General features: G+C 38.2%; 1 protein-coding gene across 1 annotated transcript in view; it reads left to right on the top strand.

Moving 5' to 3' along the window:
* DNAH6 (dynein axonemal heavy chain 6) overlaps window positions 1-21,616 on the top strand; it is a 364,719-nt gene that overhangs the window by 115,664 nt on the left and 227,439 nt on the right. Inside the window, exons 12-17 of the mRNA XM_063695744.1 lie at window positions 1,060-1,180; window positions 4,851-5,002; window positions 7,148-7,300; window positions 11,594-11,845; window positions 16,403-16,531; window positions 20,930-21,043. Coding sequence (XP_063551814.1) covers window positions 1,060-1,180; window positions 4,851-5,002; window positions 7,148-7,300; window positions 11,594-11,845; window positions 16,403-16,531; window positions 20,930-21,043 — 921 coding nt within the window. The remainder of the gene's footprint in view (window positions 1-1,059; window positions 1,181-4,850; window positions 5,003-7,147; window positions 7,301-11,593; window positions 11,846-16,402; window positions 16,532-20,929; window positions 21,044-21,616) is intronic.

Here is a 21,616-nt window from a genome sequence, read left to right as displayed (position 1 = left end):
CAAGCCTTATATTGTTTCTAGCACCTGCATGATGACATATGAGAGATACTATTTAGTCCGTTCAAAGGAAACATAGTTTGATAAAGTTTTTTTTCAATGTTTATTATAAAGAAAGAAACAGCAGAAACATTCTGGAATATTCATAAAAGTCTATTAAAATAAATGAACAAATAACTAAATGTAAACATACAGGGTGTGTGCTATTCTTTGTAATTAAATTTTCTACTACCACAAGGCATAACTGAGTCACTTTCCCTAGCATTGGTGTGTTGGATTTGTGCAATTCCATTGGTCACCTCTAGTTTTCCTGGGACAAATTGCAGGCTTTTACAAGTCTTAGTAGAAAACACAAGGAAAAGGTGTGGAGCACAGCCAAGTAGACATGGACCAAGACCAACAGCAAGTGAATCCTAACTGCCTTTCATAGACTTTGAACATATAATAATATATCTTGACACAGTTATTAAAGGGACTGAAATGATTGGAAATCATTGTCTTGGTTTAAAAAAACTTTGTGGGGAAATATGGGTTAGAACCAAGTTTAAGAGAGGTGAAGAAAAAGTTTTTATTATGGCAAAGTATGAAGGATATTTTGGAGTAAGAGACTGGCCAATGCCGAAGATTTGATAGTAAGATTAAGCAAGTGATTTTCTGGGCATGCTGAACAGGTTTGCCTTTGCTTAAAAACACAGTGACATAAAATATGCAGTTGGGAAAATAAACAAGTATTGCCTCTTTGCCATATGTTTACTAGCAATATATAAGTTCACCATGAAGCAGAAACAAATTGTAAGTGTGTTTCCTTTCAGTCACAGGAATAATTCTTCAAAAGTCAGGTTTAAAGATGAATTTTTTTTATTTCATAACAATTTCTTCTTGAATCCATCAATTACTCCTCGACATCAAGAATATATCTTCCTTCATTCATGTTTCCCAAATCAAAACATACTATTGGGCATAGAGTTTGTGTGCTTGCTTGTTTCTTTGTTTAGTTGTATTGAATTAAATTCTGCTTAACAAAAATATGGTCATATTTGTCTGCTTATTTATAACATTTAGGGAACCATTCAGGCAGCATTTGAATCAGCCCGCATCTATGCAGCTACCTTTGAAAAGTTCCAGATATTCTTCAAGGAAAATGAAAGTCTTGATTTACAAGCTCTTAAACTTCAGGAACCTGGTAACTTGTCCATTTGTACTTACTAATTATTTTTATAGGGATACCGAGATTTGTTGTTTTTTAGGATTCTGTTTGGTGGTGTCTGAGGACACAAACGGTAGCCCAAAAGAGTTGGCCTGACAAAAGGCAAGAGTTAATTCATTTCTAGGTTATTTTCTATAGAATTACTTTTTTCCTTTCTCCTTATTCAGTATTACTGTTTTATTTCAGGATATTATGGAAAGCAATTCCTTCCTAATCGCTTATCATTTAGTTTAAAGTTGTATCAGTGCTAAGAGTATATAGCCTGCATATGAGAAGTTGTTGAAAGGAATGGATACCTCTACCAATTCCATTAAATAAAGTTTACATAAGCTTTTCTATCTCAGGAACTTATTCTTTTTTCTTCTGGGACTACATTAAGATCTGGTGGGTGTGAATCAACGACTCTTAGTCATGAAATAAGACCTAGGAGAAAACTGTTTTATTTCACTGTCTTTAACAAAAGAAGATAATCTACAATATCCAAGTGCAATTTCAGGCAAGCAAGTTCTCAGAAAATTATAAAAAATAAGTATATTTGTCTGCTATTTTAAATCATGATGCATGTCTTTCATATTCTTTTTTATTTCATGAGCTTCCTTTATTTTCTTATATATAAATATAATTACAATTACGTTGATACTTTGCTCTATGAACCATCACTAATTTTTTCTTTATGTTTTTATGTTTTTCTTTCAATTCCTTATTGTTTACTATGCTGAAGTATTCTTAAGTTAAATAATTCAATATGCATCTCTAAAACATGTTTCTACAGAATGAAAATAGTATCATCCTCCACCGAAATAGCAATTCCTTAATATCTTAACTTATTCCATTTTCAAAATTCCTCAAGTAAAGCAGCTTCCAGATGATTTGGCCAGGGATCAAGTCCAAGATCAGGCATTGTATCTGATTGTTATGTCCGTTAAATTTTAAAAATCTGAAACTGACTCCTTTTTTTCAAGATAGATACTAAGTTGTTAGACCAAAATGTGGCCCCAATTTAGAAAACAAAATTTAGACAAGCCTACTTCCACTGTTCTTTGACAACACTAGCACATGGAGACTTAGTGTGTGCCGAACAGAAGCATACCGACAGGGACGTGAGGACATGATGCCTCCTGTGCTATGTCATGGCATCACAGTGGCAGCAGGGTATGGAGCCTGGAATTTTGGCACAAGAAGGAGGCCTGATCAAAATAGCCAGTTCTAATCTCTGAGCTCTTCTACTCATATCCTGAGCCCAAGGCTTCCTAGCCTCCTGCTACCACAGTCCTCACGTTGCATAACTGTGATCCCTCAGCAAGTTCCCATCAGCATGCAGTCCCCTGACTCCCAGGTTGCTCTTCAGCTAGTCCTATCTTGTCTTGCCAGTCCTGCCTTTGAAACCCAATCCTGGAACCAGGTCTCCCAGTCCCAACACTCTGATGGCTGCGACTTTGGAGTACCTTGGCCTGGACTCCTAACCTCTGTGCTCCTCCTCTGTTTGGAACCCCCAATACGTCCTAAACCACTAAATCCAATTGTTTGCCAGAGGGTTATAGAGGTGGGCTTTGCCCTTGGATATCAACCTTACCTGTTATTTGATATCCTCAAACGACTACAACATTGCTTAGCACATATTGTAGATCCTTAATAAATGTCTAACTGAACTTTTAGCCAGACTGCTCCCTGTCCTGCCTCAGAGAACGACCAGCAGATAGGTTCTGGCTTCTTGACAAGCAGCCACATCTCACCACCAAGTTCCTATTAAATGTCAGCATTTACTAATAATTTCTACACTTTACTGAGCACTTACAGCATGATAGATACTGTTCTAAGTAATATTTAGACATTTCATCCAATCCTCACAATTCTGAGTATTAGTATTACCATTTTATAAAAAGAAAACAGAGATCTATAGAGATAAGGCAACCTCAGGATTAAACAGCTAGTGAACAGTTCAGATCTAATTTCTCTGACTTAAAAGCTTGTCTGCTTAACCGTTTTACGTACTGCCTCTCCGCGGTGGCTCACGCCTGTAATCCCAGAACTTTGGGAGGCCGAGGCGGGTGGATCACGAGGTCAGGAGATTGAGACCATCCTGGCTAACATGGTGAAACCCCGTCTCTACTAAAAGTACAAAAAATTAGCCGGGTGTGGTGGCGGGGGCCTGTGGTCCCAGCTACTCCGGGGGCTGAGGCAGGAGAATGGTGTGAACCCAGGAGGCGGAGCTTGCAGTGAGCCGAGATCGCGCCGCTGCACTCCAGCCTGGGCGACAGTGCAAGACTCCGTCTCAAAAAAAAAAAAGAGAAAGAAATCGTATTTCTCAACTATTGGCTTTAATCTTTTATTCCTTTTTGGCTATGTGGCCATAGCCAAGTCATATGACCTCAATTTCTCTATCTATGAAATAAGAGTTTTGGACCAAATAAATGGTTCCCAAAGTTGTGTTCATTGGCACTGTTCTGAGGGATAATTACATGATACCATGAAAAAAGATGGTGCTCAGATAAATTTGGAAAATACTAAACAGCGCAGCATTATACGGGTATCCTTACCATACGACTTTTCAGATCATTTAACATCTTAATTTAGTCGGCTTTCAAAAATACACAAATCAAAACCTTCTGAAGTGAGTAAGGGAGGTAATTGCTGTTTCTGTTTTATATTATGAGGAAGCTGAAGCTCAGAAAGACTAAGTAACTTTCCCAAGGCCACACATGGGTTAAAGACCTGAGCTCAGGTCTTCTAATACTTTCTCTGGTGTGTTCTTTATACTATATCAAACTACCCCTTATAATTAGGAGAGGAGATGGCATGAATAAAGGCAGGAAACAGCACCCCTTTCTCTTTGGGGTGGTGGAGGAAGATTATGGAAGGAGGAAAAAGGGCAGACAGTAAGGAAATCAATTTGACCCAAATGTAGGAGGTAATTAGAAATAAAATTAGCTAAATTTTTAGAGGCCCAGAGGGTACAGAATTTTGAAAGACAAACAGAGAAGTTTAGAACTGTATATGCATTAGAGAGAGAGCTATTTTTGACTGATAGCTTTGACTATCCATTATCAAGGATAATGAGGTTTCCATTGGTTCCAGATGGATTGGATGAGGGAGGAAATGGAGGCAAGAAGATTATCAAAATGCAACTGCAGCATATGCAAATTGACAAAGGCCTTGACCATGATGTAGGGTGCAGGAATGGCAGAGAGATGTGTTGGGAAGAGAAACGGAGATAATTTTAGCTATGTGTGATCTCTTATATTTCAAATTTTGTTGTTGTTTATATTCTCAAAATGCTTTACTTTGAGATACCATGTGGGAGAGAACATTTAGATTAATCCCAACTTGAAACCAACCTAACTCTGAAATCTAGTCAATTCCAGACTAGATTCTCTAATGCACTTACAAGTTATTTTCATCTGTCATCTCTTCGCAGGAGCCAGAAGACATATTTACATTATAAAATATTAGTTTCTTTATCACAAAAATAAAATCCTATAAAGCAATCCAATTAGCATTTTAAAGTTACATGAGATACTCTAAGTACAGATAATAACATTATACATATATGTGTAAATTTATCAATGCAATGATTTTTAATATATTTTGTAATCTTTTAAAATCCAATATGGTATATTTTATGCTTTATGTGAATTTTTGTATGTAGATGTTAACTTTTTTAGTGAACAACTGGAAAAATATCACAAACAGCACAAGGACGCAGTAGCGCTCAGACCCACCAGAAATGTAGGATTGCTGCTCATTGACACTAGGCTTCTAAGAGAAAAATTAATTCCATCACCTTTGCGATGCTTAGAGGTAACTATAAACTAGAAAAAAATTTAATTATTCCTCTACAATTATCTTATGATTTTTCTACTGCACAAAAACATATTATTTATTTTATAGTATTGCAAATATAAAAATTAACATAAGACTATTGGACATCCTTAATTTCTAAGAAAAGCTCTATAGTCTTTTTGTCACAAGCATAATCAGCTTTTTAGATGAGATGATGGAGGGGACTGCAGGCCTCACACTGGCCTCTTGCTCCTACTCCTTTTTCCATTGTCGGAGCATTTCAAGACCTGCAGAGAGGATACTACCATAACAGCTCAATATCCTAGAGGGAGTGATGGTTGATTCTAGACCACCGAGATCAAGTTTAGGAAATCATTTTCTGATCTGGAATTGTCCCTACAGGTCTGATTATGTTTTGGTACATTATAGAACTAGGGAAATTTCTGTAATAAGTTTCAGAACCAATACAATAATTTCCTTTGGAGCCAGAGTATACTTGTGTCTTCCCAATGCCCACAGAGAGACAATGATATAAAACAGGAATTGGGAAACTATAGCCCACAGAGCCAACCCAACCTGCCTCTTGTTTTGTATACAGTTTTATCAGAACACAGCCATGACAATGGTTTACATATCATCTATGGCTGCTTTCTTCCTACAAGGACAAAGTTTAGTAGTTGTGACAGAGACTGTATTGACTGCAAATCTAAAATATTTACTATCTGGCCCTTATAGAAAACATTTTCTGGCCCCTGGTAGATGATGGAAGATAGAGCACTGTATAAAAAAGAGTGCAGACCTGAGTGCTAGTATGTTCTGTTATTAATTAATTGTATGGCATTGGGCTTCCTTCTAGAGTTTTGCTTCTTCATCTGGTAAAAAAAAAAAGAAACATATATATATATATATATAATTATGTATATAATTGGAGCAAATTTAATTCAATTTCAACAAGCACTTTTTAGCTACTGTATGCTCAAGAAATACTTGGATATGTATTTACTGTAAGCCCAAGAAAACTGAACTCAAACTGGCTTAAGCAATCAGGAGAGTTATTGACATATGTATCTAAAAAGTCCAGAGATTGGGTTGATATCAAGGAGGTATGATCTAGTGGCTCAGTGGTGTTACCAAGGAACCAATTATTTCTTTCTCTTTCCTGAGCCTCCTTATGTGCAGGCTTCATCCTAAGGCATTTGTAAAATGATTGTCAAAAGCTCCACAAGCCAATTATTTGTTTGTATGGAGAGAGAAAGAGAAAGATTGGGGTTCTGAGTACACATCTCTCTCAGCCATAAATAAAAGTGTGGGCCTTTATCTGATTGGATCAACTAAAGTCAGAGGTTCACACTTGATATGGTTTAGATTTGTGTCCCCACCCAAATCCCACCTTGAATTGTAATCCCCAGGTGTAAAGGGAGGAACCTGATAGAAAGTGATTGGATTATGGGGGTGGTTTCCCCTATGCTGTTCTCCTGACAGTAAGTGAATTCTGACAAGATCTGATGGTTTTATAAATCGTGGTTTTTCCTGCACTCTCACATACTTCTTCTTGCTGCCTTGTGAAGAAGGTGCCTTGCTTCCCCTTCACCTTCTGCCATGATTGTAAGTTTCCTGAAGCCTCCCCAGCCATGCTGAACTGTGAGTCAATTAAACTTGTTTCCTTTATAAATTACCCAGTCTCGGGTAGTTCTTTATAGTAGTGTGAAAATGGACTAATACAACCTTAATCTGATCAGTTTGGCCAAAAAAGCCATGTTCCTATTTGCCAAGTCATCAGTCAGACTGCATATTTGTTTCTGAAGGAGAGATCAAATTCCCCCAAACTCCATGGCTAGCACCCAACATGAAAGGAGTGGGACTGATGCTGGACAGGGCAGCACAATGTCCACTACATAGGACAAAGAAGCAGAAAGCATACTTGCAAAATATTAGAGCATTTAGGGAAAATTTTTGGTAAGCTGTGGAAATGATCTTCAAAACCTGGCCTTCCTGTTGGCTCATTTAACTAGCAGTGATTTAAAGAGAAAAAAAGTCTCTTCGTATTCACTGCTGCTTCCAAAACCTGCTGATTTAGCAAATGTCCAATTAGGATTTGTCTAAAATATATAATAAAATGAAAATATTCGACTATTTACAATTCACATGGTGTTTCTTTCTTAGGTGCTAAATTTTATGCTTCCTTGTCAAAGCAAGAAAAAAGTGGATGCCATTATCTTTGAGGCACAAGATGCAGAGTATAAACTTGAGTTTGTTCCAACTACTACCACAGAATATGTTCATAGCTTATTATTTCTTGATGAAATTCAGGAAAGGGTGAGTTGATTATCTCATATAACTCAATATTCCAGATCTTATAGTAGGAAGGAAGACATAGGAAAAGAAAAAGTGAAGGACTAAAGGGCAAAAGACAGCTGTCAAATATCAGAAACACTTTCAAAGTAAGTGGATGTTCTACATCACAGGAATAAAGCCAGCTGACAGTTATCAGACTCTTAGTACTACTCAGGCATCGTATTACACTTTCTACATGCATTACATTTTTAATTCTCACAAAAGCTTGAAAAGTGTTGATATTTATCCTCATTCTGCAGATAAGGAAACAGAAACCAAAACAGGATGTGTGATCTGAGATCACAAACATGTATGGATGTGATAGAGTTAGAATTTAGATTTGAGTCTCTTTGACTGCAAAACCAGTGTTCTCAGCCATAGGTTATTGGAATTCTAATTTTTAGTAAATGGTAATACCATTGTAATCTAGATGTTAATCATAATGGAAGTCTGGCTGCATAATAGTCAGGAAACTTACTGTTAAGAATGAAAGAAACCCAACACAAACCCGCTTAAGTGGGGAGATGGAGGTGGGGAGAAAAAAGTGGATATGGGGACTCAAATGATGCAGATGGAATCAGGTCTCTATTTCTCTCTCTTATACACACACATACACACACACACACACACACACACACACTCCTTTGTCTCTTTTGCTTCTTTTTCTCCAGAAACTTGGTTTCCTCCTCTCAGCTTCTTCCTGTAGGATGCAATCTAGCATTTGGCTCCAATAGTTTTTTCATAAACTTCCATTCATATTATGTTGGCACTTAAAATATAGATAAATTATTTTCTTAAATATCTGAAAATTGAAGAAATGCTTCAATTGAAAAAGTAAACTGAATGTTATATATTATTAACCAAATTAATAATAAATGCTATTTCACATGACTACAAAGGTAACAGTGTTTCTCATTTCAAGAAATCGTGCCTTCTCAAAAAGGCAGATGATCGTGGTTCTCTTCAGATTTGCTTATAAATTGTCCTAGGAGTCTAAAGATGCGAATTGCTTATTATTGTTTGTATTCATTAAGCCACTTCAAACAAATAACCCAAACCCACTTGAGAAAGCTTAGGCCAAAATAGGGATCCCACTTAAGGATTCAGGGGTGCTTCATGGAACTTCCTATCAAGAATGTAAGTAGGCTCAGGAACTGACCAGAACATCCAGAATAGGACAGCTGTAGGACGCCCCGGTAGTCCTTCCTTCCACCTCTCCTCTCTGCATCTCTCTGAGGGTCTGCTTCACTTCTCTCCCTCTGCAGACAGCTACTTCTGCGTCTTCTTACCACAGCAGCAAACATGGCCACCAGCAGCTCCCAAGCTATAGCTTGCAAGTCTAGCCAGTCAGCAAGAAAGAGATAATCTCTCTTTTTCAATATTGATTCTAAAGGCCTAGTAAATTGATTCAGAGCTCCTATTCTGTTCTATAAACTATGTCAGGAAGGTAGGGTCACATCATAATCAATGGCTGCAGAGGGTCAGCTGCTATCACCTTGTGGTTCCAGAACAGCTAGTTGATGCAGTATGCAGAAAACATAGACTGTGTCCCATCTCCAGGAGGTTGTCTGTGTTTGCTGGGTGGTGTGTTTGGAAAGCAGCTTCCTTTAGGGAGATTCTCTGCACACACAAAAACTTTTTTTTGGAATGTCATTCATTCAGTCAGCAAGTTTAGTGAGCATCACTTAGCATGGTGCAAAAATTACAATGAATAAACCTGCTTTAAAGAAGTTGAGTCTTGAATGCAAGCAGATAATTTTCATACAAACAGCATAGGAATAAGATACTGTTGTAACACTGGGAAGTTTGTAGTAATTCTTGCCTATGGGTTACAGAAGGCTGTGTGGAGGATGGGATATTTAAGCTGTCATAAAATACATGAAACATTCAGGTGGGCATTCCAGGGAGAGGGAAAGCCATGTGCAAAAACAGGAGGCAACGTGACAAAAACAGGATTCAGCAATTTAAAAAACAGATTTAGCTATGGAGAAAGAATGTTTAGTTGAAAGTTGATGAACTCTATGTAGCTAAAGCAGTATTTTCAAAGATAGGAGAGAATAAATTAATTATAAAGATGTTAAGTAGAATTGAAAGGACTTAATGGGCAACTGAATGAGGGGACAGTGAGAGGAGAATGAGGTGACTTATAGGTATCATTCTGCAGGGAATGGGTATTTAGCAATTTCATACCAGTATCGGGAGGGTAGGCTACATAATTCATTGTCCGATCAGGACATTTTTCTGAGAGTGAAAGAGACACTATTAATCATTGTACTAGGACAATAAGTGTAAACCCAGGACATTCCCAGAGAAACCTGGATATATACTCGCCCAAAATAGAGGAAATAGAGGAAGATGAACAGATCTTGATGTAGAGAGACTTAGTTCTATACATAACTTGTTCGAGGTGTTAGAAACTTTGGTTGAAAGTCACAAAAACTCACATGAATAGCTTAGAAAAATGGGAAGATTTATTCTAAGTTTGCAGGAATATCTTTCAGAATCCTAAAGTATGGATAGAGCCAGGTCTTTACAAAAAGGCCTCTCTCCTTCTCTCATCTCTGCTGTTCTAGAAACATGGTTCTCAAAGGGGGACTCCAGATCAGCAGCAGCAGCAGCATCTGAGAATGGGTTAAAATTGTATATTCTTGGGACCCACCCTACATGACTACAGTGTTTTTATGACTTGCTAGACCTTCTGAATCAGACACTCTCGGGAGGGGCTCAGCAATCTGTTTTTGTTTTTGTTTTTTTCCTTTGAGACGGAGTCTCGCTCTGTCGCCCAGGCTGGAGTGCAGTGGCGCCATCTCAGCTCACTGCAAGCTCCGCCTCCCGGGTTCACGCCATTCTCCTGCCTCAGCCTCCTGAGTAGCTGGGACTACAGGCATTCGCCACCGCGCCCAGCTAATTTTTTTCTATTTTTAGTAGAGACGGGGTTTCACCGTGTTAGCCAGGATGGTCTTGATCTCCTGACCTCATGATCCGCCTGCCTCAGCCTCCCAAAGTGCTGGGATTACAGGTGCAGTAAGCCACTGCACCCGGCCAGCAATCTGTTTTAACAAGCTTTCCAAGGTCATTGCAATGGAAGCTAAAGATTGAGAACTATTTCTCTAAAAGCCTGTCTGCAATTATCTTCTCATGTTAATGACCTGTTCTGTTTCCACATAAAAGTAGATGGCCTCAGTCCTAACTCTTCCTGTGTTCAAGAGAAAGGTCAGACTGAGCTAATTTCTTTAGATTACAGTTTGATGCTCCTTGGTTCAGCCTGTGGCCAGGAAATTGGGCCAAGTAGTACGAACATGGCTGCTCCCTCTATAACCATGTGGCAGAGTTGGGGGTAAGGAGCATTCCCAAAACTGGGGTATCCCTTGCCAGAAAATTAGGAAAGACAAGCAATACTGTCCACTGAAAGTGAGAAACCAAAGTGAAGATGTTTAGTAGTCACTGGGCTGTAGTAAAATAATTTATTAAAGGATAGTGGGAATCTCACCGTAGATCTGGGTTCTTAACCTATGCAGCCAAGTCCACAGCCTATCGATCCCTCAGGCTGCTCTGGGATGATCACTGCCCATCACACATGCCTGGAAGCTGAGATACTACAGCTGAACAACCCCACAGCACATGTTTTCTTAGAAAACTTTAAATATTGGCACTGTTTAATACAACAAAAGAACAAAACAGAAAGAGGAAACATTTATAAGAGCTCAGCTCTGAATAATTTACCTCCTAACCTGATTACCTGTATTATAGCAATGACTATCATCCAGCAGGCTTTAGCCGTAACATTATAATACACTCCTTCTGTGCTGACTATTCAGTTTGATGTTTGATATGGTTTGGCTGTGTCTCCACCCAAATCTCACCTTGAATTGAATTCCTACATGTCAAAGATGGGGCCAGGTGGAGATAATTGAATCATGGGGGTGGTTTCCCCCATACTGTTCTCATGGTAGTGAATAAGTCTCATGAGATCTGATGGTCTTATAAATGGGAGTTTCCCTGCACAAGTTCTCTTGCCTGCTGTCACGTAAGACATGCCTTTGCTTCTCCCTTGCCTTTAGCCATGATTGTGAGTCCTCCCCAGCCATGTGGAACTGTGAGTCCATTAAACCTTTCTTTTATAAATTACCCAGTCTTAGATATGTCTTTATTAGCAGCAGCAGAACAGACTAATACAATGTTCATATTGTACAGTGTCTGTCTCCTGTTAGGACAAACTTCAAGACTAAACTAGGATTCTGCTACATTTAATGAGCAAACTATGTTTCCATTTAGATTGAAAGCCTTGAAGATGAAGGGAATATAGTGACTCAAATGTACAAGCTTATTGAACAATATCAGGTGCCCACACCTCCTGAAGACTTTGCTGTTTTTGCAACTATGAAGCCATCCATTGTTGCTGTTCGGAATGCCATTGATAAATCAGTGGGTGATAGAGAATCAAGCATTAAGCAATTTTGTGTGCATTTGGGTAGTGATCTTGAAGAATTAAACAACGAAGTGAATGAAGTAAAACTGCAAGCACAGGTAAGCTAAATCATTATTTTGTAAAAATAATCTATGCAAAGTTTTACTATTACATTTGTTTATTAAAGTATAATCAACAAATAAAAATTGTATATATTTACAATATATAATGTGATGTTTTGATATACGTATACATTGTGAAATTGTTAATCAAGCTAATTAATGTGTCCGTCACCTCACATACATCATTTTTTCTGGGAGAATAATTAAGACTACTCTTCAAACCATTTAGAGAACACATTTAACTGATGTAGCTTTAGTTTTTTATAGTTTCATTCTAACCAATCAACAATGTCTTTGAGCTGCTACTTAAAAATTAATGTTTCAAAATCTCTGTTTAAGTAGTGAATACGTTTCAGACTATCACAAAGCATATATGTAATATTAAAATTGAATTTAGTCAATTAAATTCTAGTCCTAACTTGTATTTATTATTTTGAAGAGTGTTTTAATGACTTGCTAGCACATTTTACAGCTATTGTCACAATTTTAAAGTTTGCTTAATACCTGGGTGATGAAATAATTCATACAACAAACCCCCATGACACAAGTTTACCTGTATAACAAACCTGCACATGTATCCCTGAACTTAAAATAAAAGCTAAATAAAAAATAAGAATAAACTTTGCTGGTATATTAGAAAATTCCCATTTAGAAAGAGACAGAGTGTACATTGATAATTGGTAGTGAAGAATATTTGGTTACCTTGTACCACTTTTACAATAGAAAAAATATAGGGTACATTGACTCAAAAGAATATAATACAGACATTAAAGATTACAGTATACCTTTACATGTATTAACGTGGAAATGTAAAAACAGCTCACATTGTGTGCTGCCTATTTCTCAAGCAGTGTTCGAAGGACTTGGCACTGTTGTTACTTTTATATTGAAGCACTTTTGTATTTTCTTACAGACAAAAGTGTACATAACTAATTACTGTACAACTCAATGAATTATCTGAAAGTAAACACATCTATGTATCCACTACTCATATCAGTAAAGCATTATGATACCCTTAGTGTCCCCTCCTAATTACTCATCCTTTTGTTATGGGATATTTGGGGTGTCATTTTTCTGGCTGGAAACCTCTGTGGCCAGTAGCACCTTTGCCTAAGTTCTTGCCCTGCATCTAGGAAGAATGAGGTATGCAGACAAGTGGAGGGTGAGCAAGATGAAGAGGAGCTTTATTCAGTGTTAGAACAGCTCGGAGGAAATCCGCAGTGGGTAGCTGCTCTCTAGGCAGGTCATCCCATTGAGTGTTCAGCTCTCAGCAGAGAGGAGGCCCTGGAATGGGTGACTCCTCTCTGCAGGCAGGTTGTCCCATCATCTCTGCAGCTCTCAGCAGAGAGGAGGCCTGGAGAGGGTAGCTCCTCTCTGCAGCTGGTTTTCCTGATGTATGCCAGCTCCTAGCAGAGAGGAGGCCCTGAAGTGGGTTGCTACTCTCTGCAGCTGGTAGCCCCGACATCTCTGCAGGTCTCTGAACCTCTCAGCAGAGAGGGTAGCTCCCCTCTGCAGCTGGTTGTCCCATTATCTGCTCAGCTCTGGCTGAGCCCAGGGCTTTTATGGACCTCAGAGGGGAGGAAGTGTGTACTGATTGGCCCATGGGGGATAATGGACAGGCTGGAAAAGGCATCACAAGTTCTTACTCTGGTCTGTGGGACTGGCAGCCCAGCCCACAGCCTTCAGGCCAACGTGGGGCCTCACTGGGGACCCACCCCCTTCCATTCAGGAATCTGTCTACCTCCTGCTGCTGTTCATGGCACCAGGGTTGGGCCTTGACTTTGCTCCGAGATCAGAGAAGATCAAAGAAGTGCCTGCTCCCACTGCCTGGCCTCTCTCCCTTCCAAGATCAGAGCAGGGAGAGACCAGGCAGCAGAAGCAGGCACTTCCAAGCCTGCGAGGGCAAAGGGGCCTTCCCATGCCCCCAAGAGCACAGGACTTCCTGAGTCTGCAGCAACAGTTTGGGTGGCTACAGCTGCACCCAAGGAACTCCCACCCCAACTTGGAAGGGGCAAAGCTCCCACTTGTCCCTAACTGGCTCCATGGAGTGTGCAGCCCTGGCCATGCCTCCCTGCTGCAGCAGGCGTGTTGGCAGTGGCAGGCCATCTGGAGCGGGAATGTTATAAATTTCCTATTTTTGAACTTCTATTAATTAGAACCACACAGTGTGCCCTTTATTTTATTTTGGTATGTTCCTAAGATTTATGCATATTGCTATTTGTGGATGTAGTTTATTCATGTTTATTGCTATGTAGTGTTTTATTGTATTTTACAGTGATTCATTTCATGGGTGATGGAAATTGGGATTATTTACCATTTGGGGCAATCATGAGTAATAGTCCTAGAAATAGTCTTATGTATGTTTTCATGTTTTAACTCGTTTAAATCTCAAAACACTTTAGGGTTTTATTATTCACATTTTACAGAAAAGGAAATTAGGGGACAGGGTTAAGTAACTTGCCAAGGGTCACGCAGTTACTAAATGGAGGAATCTGGATTCAAGCTTAAGCAGTCTACTGTCAATGGTTAATAGTCTGCTATTAATTGCTCTACCATATACTGTATTCTATACACAGCATATGATTAAAAAGTATGAATATCTATGTATACATAGATCATTAGAGAAAGCAAAAGTGCCAGCACATGCTTGATGTATAATCATGCATTTTTTATTTTTTAAGAAACTTTTATTTGGGGTTCAGGGATACATGTGCAGGTTTGTTATATAGGTAAACTCATGTCTCAGAGGTTTGCTGCATAGGTTATTTTGTCACCCAGATACCAGGCCTAGTACCCAATAGATATTTTTTCTGATCCTCTCCCTCCTCCCATCCTCCACCCTCAGGTAGGCCCCAGTGTCTGTTGTTCCTCTCTTTGTGTCCATGCGTTCTCAACATTTAGCTTTCACTTACAAGTAAGAACATGCAATACTTGGTTTTCTGTTCTTGCATTAGTTTCCTATGAATAATGGCCTCCAGCTCCATCTATATTCCTGCAAAGGACATTATCTTGTTATTTTTTATGGCTTCATAGTGTTCCATGTGTCCACGTACCAGATTTTCTTTATCCAATCTGTTACTGATTGGCATTTAGAATGATTGCATGTCTTTGCTATTGTGGATAGTGCTGCAATGAATATCTGCATGCACATCATGCATTTTAAATAGCATGATGCACTTACACAAAATGAAAGCATGGCCCATTCTAACTAGTGCTTCTTCTATAGAAGGTTTGAAATTAGTTCTCTTGGGCAAAGGACTGTAACTTCATCATTTACATAAATGATACTATCTTGCTATCAAGACCCTCATTCCTGCTGTTGCAGAGAATTAGGGAGAAAACCTAAATGTGACTATTAATGATAATTTATTTCAGTTTGAAATGTCTGTTCCATTCTACCTGGGTCTCTTTTGGATAGATTTTAATTCAACTGAAAATCTAAACTTCCTATTGGGCCTATGGGTTTTTTCACCTACGCCACCATCCCCTCCTACCTATTGCCCCATAAAGGGAAGCTTGAATTCCCTCATGGCGAATAGATGGGAGGGGCAGGTCATCTGTTCTTCATGCTACCTTTTGGGCCATAGCAGTGTCTAGTGCAGTTTGGCTGGGCTGCACCTGGTTGTCCCAGGTTGCTATTAACTAAGGGTCTTTCCTGGTTCTTTAGGCACCATGCTAGCCCCTGTGCTGCCATCCATCATTTCTTCCATAGCCTACAATCCCAAGTAATCTGTGGCTTTCTTATCCTGGCCTCAGACATCTTGTGATCCACCAGTTCTCTCAACAGTTCCCACTACCAGAATCAAGACACATGAGAACTTCAGGATTCCCTCATATCATACCAAGTCACAAGACACCAGAATGTCAATATAAGCCCCTTCTTCCTGGACACATCCCTTGGCTTTTTCTAATCTAGAGCATGTTGCAAGTTTGAATGCATGGCCATGCTGACTAAGACATGGACTAACTAGCCTCCCTGAGCTATGGCTATAATGGTTCTCAGATTCCTTCAATTTTCTCAGATTATCCCAAACCTAGATAAGTGCTTCTGCTTTGCTCCTGAACTATTCCATTCCCATCCACTGGGGTTTCAACCTTAACAGGTCAGCCATAAAACATGTCTTGCCACTTATATTTTTCATTTTCTCTCTTCTGTCATTTTAGAATACAAAGGCCTTTCCATTCCTTTATTGTAAAGTGGAAATTTACCTTATATCATATCCCCTTCCTTCTCTTCCCTGTTTCATTCACCTCTCCTTATCTAAGGTCATGTTGGTTGAAGAAGTGTAGGAAATGAAAGCAGATGAGGGAAAATATATTAGGTAATGTTTTAAAACAATTTTATCTCCATGGAACTTTATATAAATGTGTACTTTTTATAATGTCTATGCATTGCTTTAAAATTCAGGAAAACAATAATTTTAAACATCATTTCTAAAAATCAAAAAGAAAAGAGAAAGGAATCTTTTTAAAAATGTTTATTAATTCATTTGATTTAATTGGTCTTTATCAAAAAGCAGGAATGGCTAACCAAAAACTGTCTTAAATTTACAGGATCCACAGATTTTAGATATCTCTGCTGACCAAGACAAAATAAGGCTCATATTGAATAACCTGCAATCTGTTCTGGCTGATCTTCAGAAACGTGCATTTCAGTATAAGTCCTATCAGAAGAATTTTAAGGTAATGACAGTTTTACACCATCTGTCTTAGAAATGTGTGTATAGAAATGGCATATGTGCGCAAGGACTTCAATAATGTAACTGTAAACATTCAATATTTGGACAACTATGTGCTAGTCAGCATGCTACAAATAGTCTCAAATATAAAATATGATATGTTCCCTGCCTTCGAAGTGTTTAAAGACTAACACACATGAGATACCAAATATCTTTCTTATTAAAATAATTGTGAATTATGCAAAACTTTCAGACAAGGAACTGTACTTTCTATGTTAAAATGTAAGTGGATTTTTCAATGTGGTCAATTAAAACCACACTATCCTTTCTTAAGTAATATTCAGGCTTCCTTTACATTCATATGTACGTTATGATTCCATTAATATTGTCTGATTTACCCTGGTTTTATGTGCCAATTTGATAAAAATGACATCCCCAGCTAAGCCAGGGACAAATGGGTGTAAAAGGGTAGATTTGAGGACCAGGAGCAGTGACTTATGCCTGTAATCCCAGCACTTTGGGAGGCCGAGGCAGTTGGATCACTTAAGCTCAGGAGTTCGAGACCAGCCTGACCAGCATAGTGAAACCACATCTCCACTAAAAATACAAAAATTACCCAGGCATGGTGGCACATGCCTGTAGTCCCAGGTACTTGGGAGGCTAAACGGGGAGGATCATTTGAGCCCAGGAGGCGGAGGTTGCAGTGAGCCAAGATCGTGACACCGCACTCCAGCCTAGGTGACAGAGTGAGACCCTGTCTCAAAAAAAAAAAAAAGGTATATTTGAAAGGCTAATAGAAGTCTCTCAAAAAACATGAAGAGAAACGGGTAAGAGATGCAGGTGCTTTCAACGGCTTTTAGAGAGACCAACAACAAGAAAAGAGAATAGAAAAGAAAATATTCCTATGGTCAAAACCAGGGAGCCCCTAGGAATAAGGAAGATGCCATTGGTCTCCCCAAAAATCTCGGAGGAACATGCTTGAACCTCACAGGGGAATGCACCTGTCTCTTCAGAGCCCCAGATGGATGACCAGAAAGTGATCTGACATGCTGTCTACTCCAGGGTCCAGGGATTGGTAGAGAAATCTGAAAATAATGAATTTGATACCAGCCAATAAGGCTGGTGATACTTGAGGCAGATTTGTGTGAAGGAACTAGAGTTCAAAGTTGTTCCCAGGTTGGGTTAACTGACCTACAAGACAGGAAGGTATGTAGTAAAGAGCAAGGTATGGAGGAAATACTACTTGATAAAAAGCTACAACTTGGCTGGGCGCAGTGGCTCACACCTGTACTCCCAGCACTTTGGGAGGCCAAGGCTGGCAAATCACGAGGTCAGGAGTTCGAGACAAGCCTGGCCAATATGATAAAACCCCATCTCTACTAAAAATACAAAAAATTAGCTGGGCATAGTGGCAGGCGCCCTCCCCAAACCCCTGACTCAGTGCAGAGTAAGCAAGCAAGAATTCCCAAATCTCAGCTTCTACCTGGACAGGGAAAGATTTGAAGTGGCTGTCCAATGTGATACATTATCAGGGGACTGCTCAAGGGACAAACTTCTGTATCATCTGTCTTGGAGTAGTGACAGGATCCAGCATATTCTAGACATCTCATATGTAGAAAACCCTAAAACTCCAGGGGGAAAAATTTAAAAATAATAAATAAACTCAGTAAAGTTGTAGAATACAAAATCAACTTACGTGAATTAGTTGCATTTCTATATACTAACAACAAACAATTCAAAAGATAAAGAAAACAATTTACAATAGCATAAAAAATATCATGCCATTTACAACAGAATCAAAAATAATAATAAAGTAGAAATAAACTTAACCTAGGAGGTAAAAGACTCACACACTGAAAACTAAAAAACTATGATGAAAGAAATGAAATAATACACAAATAAATAGAAAGATATCCCATGTTCATTGATTAAAAGACTTAATATTGTTAAAATACCTGTACTACCCAAAGTGACTTATACATTCAATGCAATCCTTACCAATTTCCCAATGACATTTTTTAAAGAAATATTAAAAACAAATTCTAAAATTTATAGGGAACCACAGAGGACCTCGAGTACCCAACACAATCTTGAGAAATAGGAAAAAAGCTAGAGGTCTCACACTTCCTAATCTAAAAACATATTACAAAGCTATAGTAATTAAAATAGTATGGTACTAGCATGCATTCAGACATATAGACCAATGAAACAGAATGGAAAACCCCAAAACAACAAATATGGTCAACTCATCTATGGCAAAGGTGCCAAAAATACACAACAGGGAGAGGATAGTCTCTTCAACAAACGGTGTTAAGGAACTGGATATTCATATGCAAAAGAATGAAGCTGAACCCTTACACAAAAATCAGTTCAAAATGAATGGGTTAAAGACTCAAAAGAACTAAAACTATAAAATTCCTAGAGGAAAATGTAGGAGAAATCTTCATGACATTGGCCTTGGCTATGATTTCTTGGATGTGACACCAAAAACCAATGCAACAAAAACAGAAATAGACAAGTGGAACTACATCAAACTAAACAGCTTCTGCAAAGCAAAGGAAACAATCAACAGAGTAAAAAGGCAACATACAGAATGAGGGAAAAAATTTGCAAATTATATACTTGATAAGAGGTTATTATCTAAACTCCTTATAGATAAGGAACTCCTACAACACAATAGCCAAAAAAAAAAAAAACCCAACTTTTAAAATGGACAAAGGACTTGAATGAACATTTCTCTAAAGAAGACATACAAATGGTCAACAGGCATGTGAAAAGACACCCAACATCAATAATCATCAGGAAAATTAAAATCAAACCACAAGAAGGTATCACCTCACATCTGTTAGAATGGCCATTACAAAAATAAAATGAATTACCAATATTGGCAAGGATGTGAAGACACTGGAATCCTTTAAACTGTAGATGAGAATTAGAATGGTGCAAACACTATGGAAAACAGCATGGTGGTTCCTCAAAACTTAAAAAACAAATGACCCAATGATCCCATTTATGGGCATATATCCCAAATAATTGAATCAGGCTCTTAAAGATATATTTGCACTCCCGTGTTCATTGCAGCATTGTTCTCAATAGCCAAGATATGGAAACAACTTAAAATGTCCATCAGCAGATGAATGGATAAAGAAATATGGTGTCTACATAAAATAGAATTTTACTCAGCCTCGCAAAAGAAGAAAATCCTGCTATGCCACAGCATGGATGACCTGGAGGACATTATGCTTAGTGAAATAAGCCTGCTACAAAAGGACAAATACTGCATGATCTCATTTATATGAGATATCTAAAGTAGTCGAACTCATATAAGCAGAAAGTGGAATGGTGGTTTCCAGAGGCTGGGAGGAAGGGGAAATGAGGAGTTGTTCTAGGTGTATAAAGTTTCAGTTATGCAAGGTGAAAAAGTACTAGAAAAAGTACATTAAATAACCCTGTTAACATTGTTATAGTTAGCATTACTGTACTTTACACTTAAAAATTTATTAAAAGAATAGATCTCATGTAATGTGGTTTTTACCACAATAAAAAGAAAAGTTAAAAAATAAATTTTTAAAAAACACAGAACCTGAAATGAAACTATGTCTTCCTCCTTCCATCTTCCATGTCTATGACTTCATGACTGATTCCTTCATGATTGTCTCTGATCTAGCCTTCCTTCTATGGCTCTCAATTATTTGGAGAATAGGAGTGAAAGCCTAACTAATCTAGGTTGCAGGAAATCATTTGCAACTCTTAATAGAAGACAAGACTAAATTCCTAATGTCAAAGCACAAGAATTTCTGTGCAACCAACTCCCTGAAGGTTTCCCCAGCGTTGAACCAAGGCAATCTTAAACACTTCTCATGAAAACACCTTCTTCAGATTTTCTTGCACCCTTCCTCTCCATGGGGTTCATATAAAGTCGTGGTTAGAAAAGAGTCAGAAACCACGCTGTCCTCTCCATCTTAAACTTCACCATCTTCCCCACCAGCTACCGCACAGTCATCTCCCTCTTCTGCCCTTTAAGTACAGAAGCCCAATGGAAATCAGTGCCTCTAAAGACTCATCTGCTTTCCCTAGAAGGCCTAACATATATGTGCATGTACAATCCAACTCAAAAAAGTGTTACTCTTATAATATTTATGTCTTTGGAGAATATTTAAGTTCTAAGTTCTAGGGAAATACCAGGAGTTGTATTTTGTTTCTCTAATGGAAATTCTAATATATGTGGGGTTTTGTGGAGTTTTTTTTTTCTTCATCTGTTTCTAGTGCTCCTTTTCTTAATCCATTTAGGATGCACATTCTTCCAAGCAATCACTGTACCAAGAATTACTAATAGGAGAATAGCATATGCTCATTATATCTGAAAACTAAATTACGCATTTTGTTTACTACATTTTTAAAGGTAGAAGTGTCCAAGTTTGAAGCTTTGGAAGAAGTCAGTGCTGAACTGAAGCTCAAACAATTGCTCTGGGATTCTTTCTCTGAATGGGATAAACTCCAACAAGAATGGTTAAAGGTAGGGGAAAAAAGCCTTCAGTTCTTAAATTATTTTTGTATGAATTAATCTTAAAATTCTAATAATTTGAATTATAACTTTTAACAATCTGGTGCTTTTCTTAATGTCAGTAAAATATGCAATGGTATCATTTTCTGATAATTTTTATAAGCTTTCCAGTGAAAGGCACAAAGGTCCTTGTGTCACTGTATGCTACAGAGCAGGAAGTATTCTTGTAAGCCAGGCTTCTCAGGTCCTCCATATTAGAAGGCTACATAGTGGAAGCATCAATGGACAATGCTGCGTGACAAAGTGTTTAATCACTTTGTGGTTTCTAAACACAATGTTGTCATCATACACTTCAGTGTTCTTGAGGATTGTAGGATTTTATTTGTGATCTACACACTATAGATTTCTATTTTTGTTGTCCTTTAAAAAAGGAAGCCATTTTGTTCACTGTAATAGGATAGAGTGATAAAATCTAGGATCTTCCTTTGAGAGCTCAATAGTAAACTTTTTAAATTAGAGAGCCAAATATCAACAGCCATCAGAGAGTTTTGTTTCTAGGATCTACCCTATATTCAATCCTTAACA

The sequence above is a fragment of the Gorilla gorilla genome, chromosome 12 (genome assembly GCF_029281585.2).
Source record: "Gorilla gorilla gorilla isolate KB3781 chromosome 12, NHGRI_mGorGor1-v2.1_pri, whole genome shotgun sequence".
Classification (NCBI taxonomy): Eukaryota; Metazoa; Chordata; class Mammalia; order Primates; family Hominidae; genus Gorilla; species Gorilla gorilla.
Note: the sequence above shows the minus strand (reverse complement) of the source record. Positions and strands in the feature narration are given on the sequence as shown.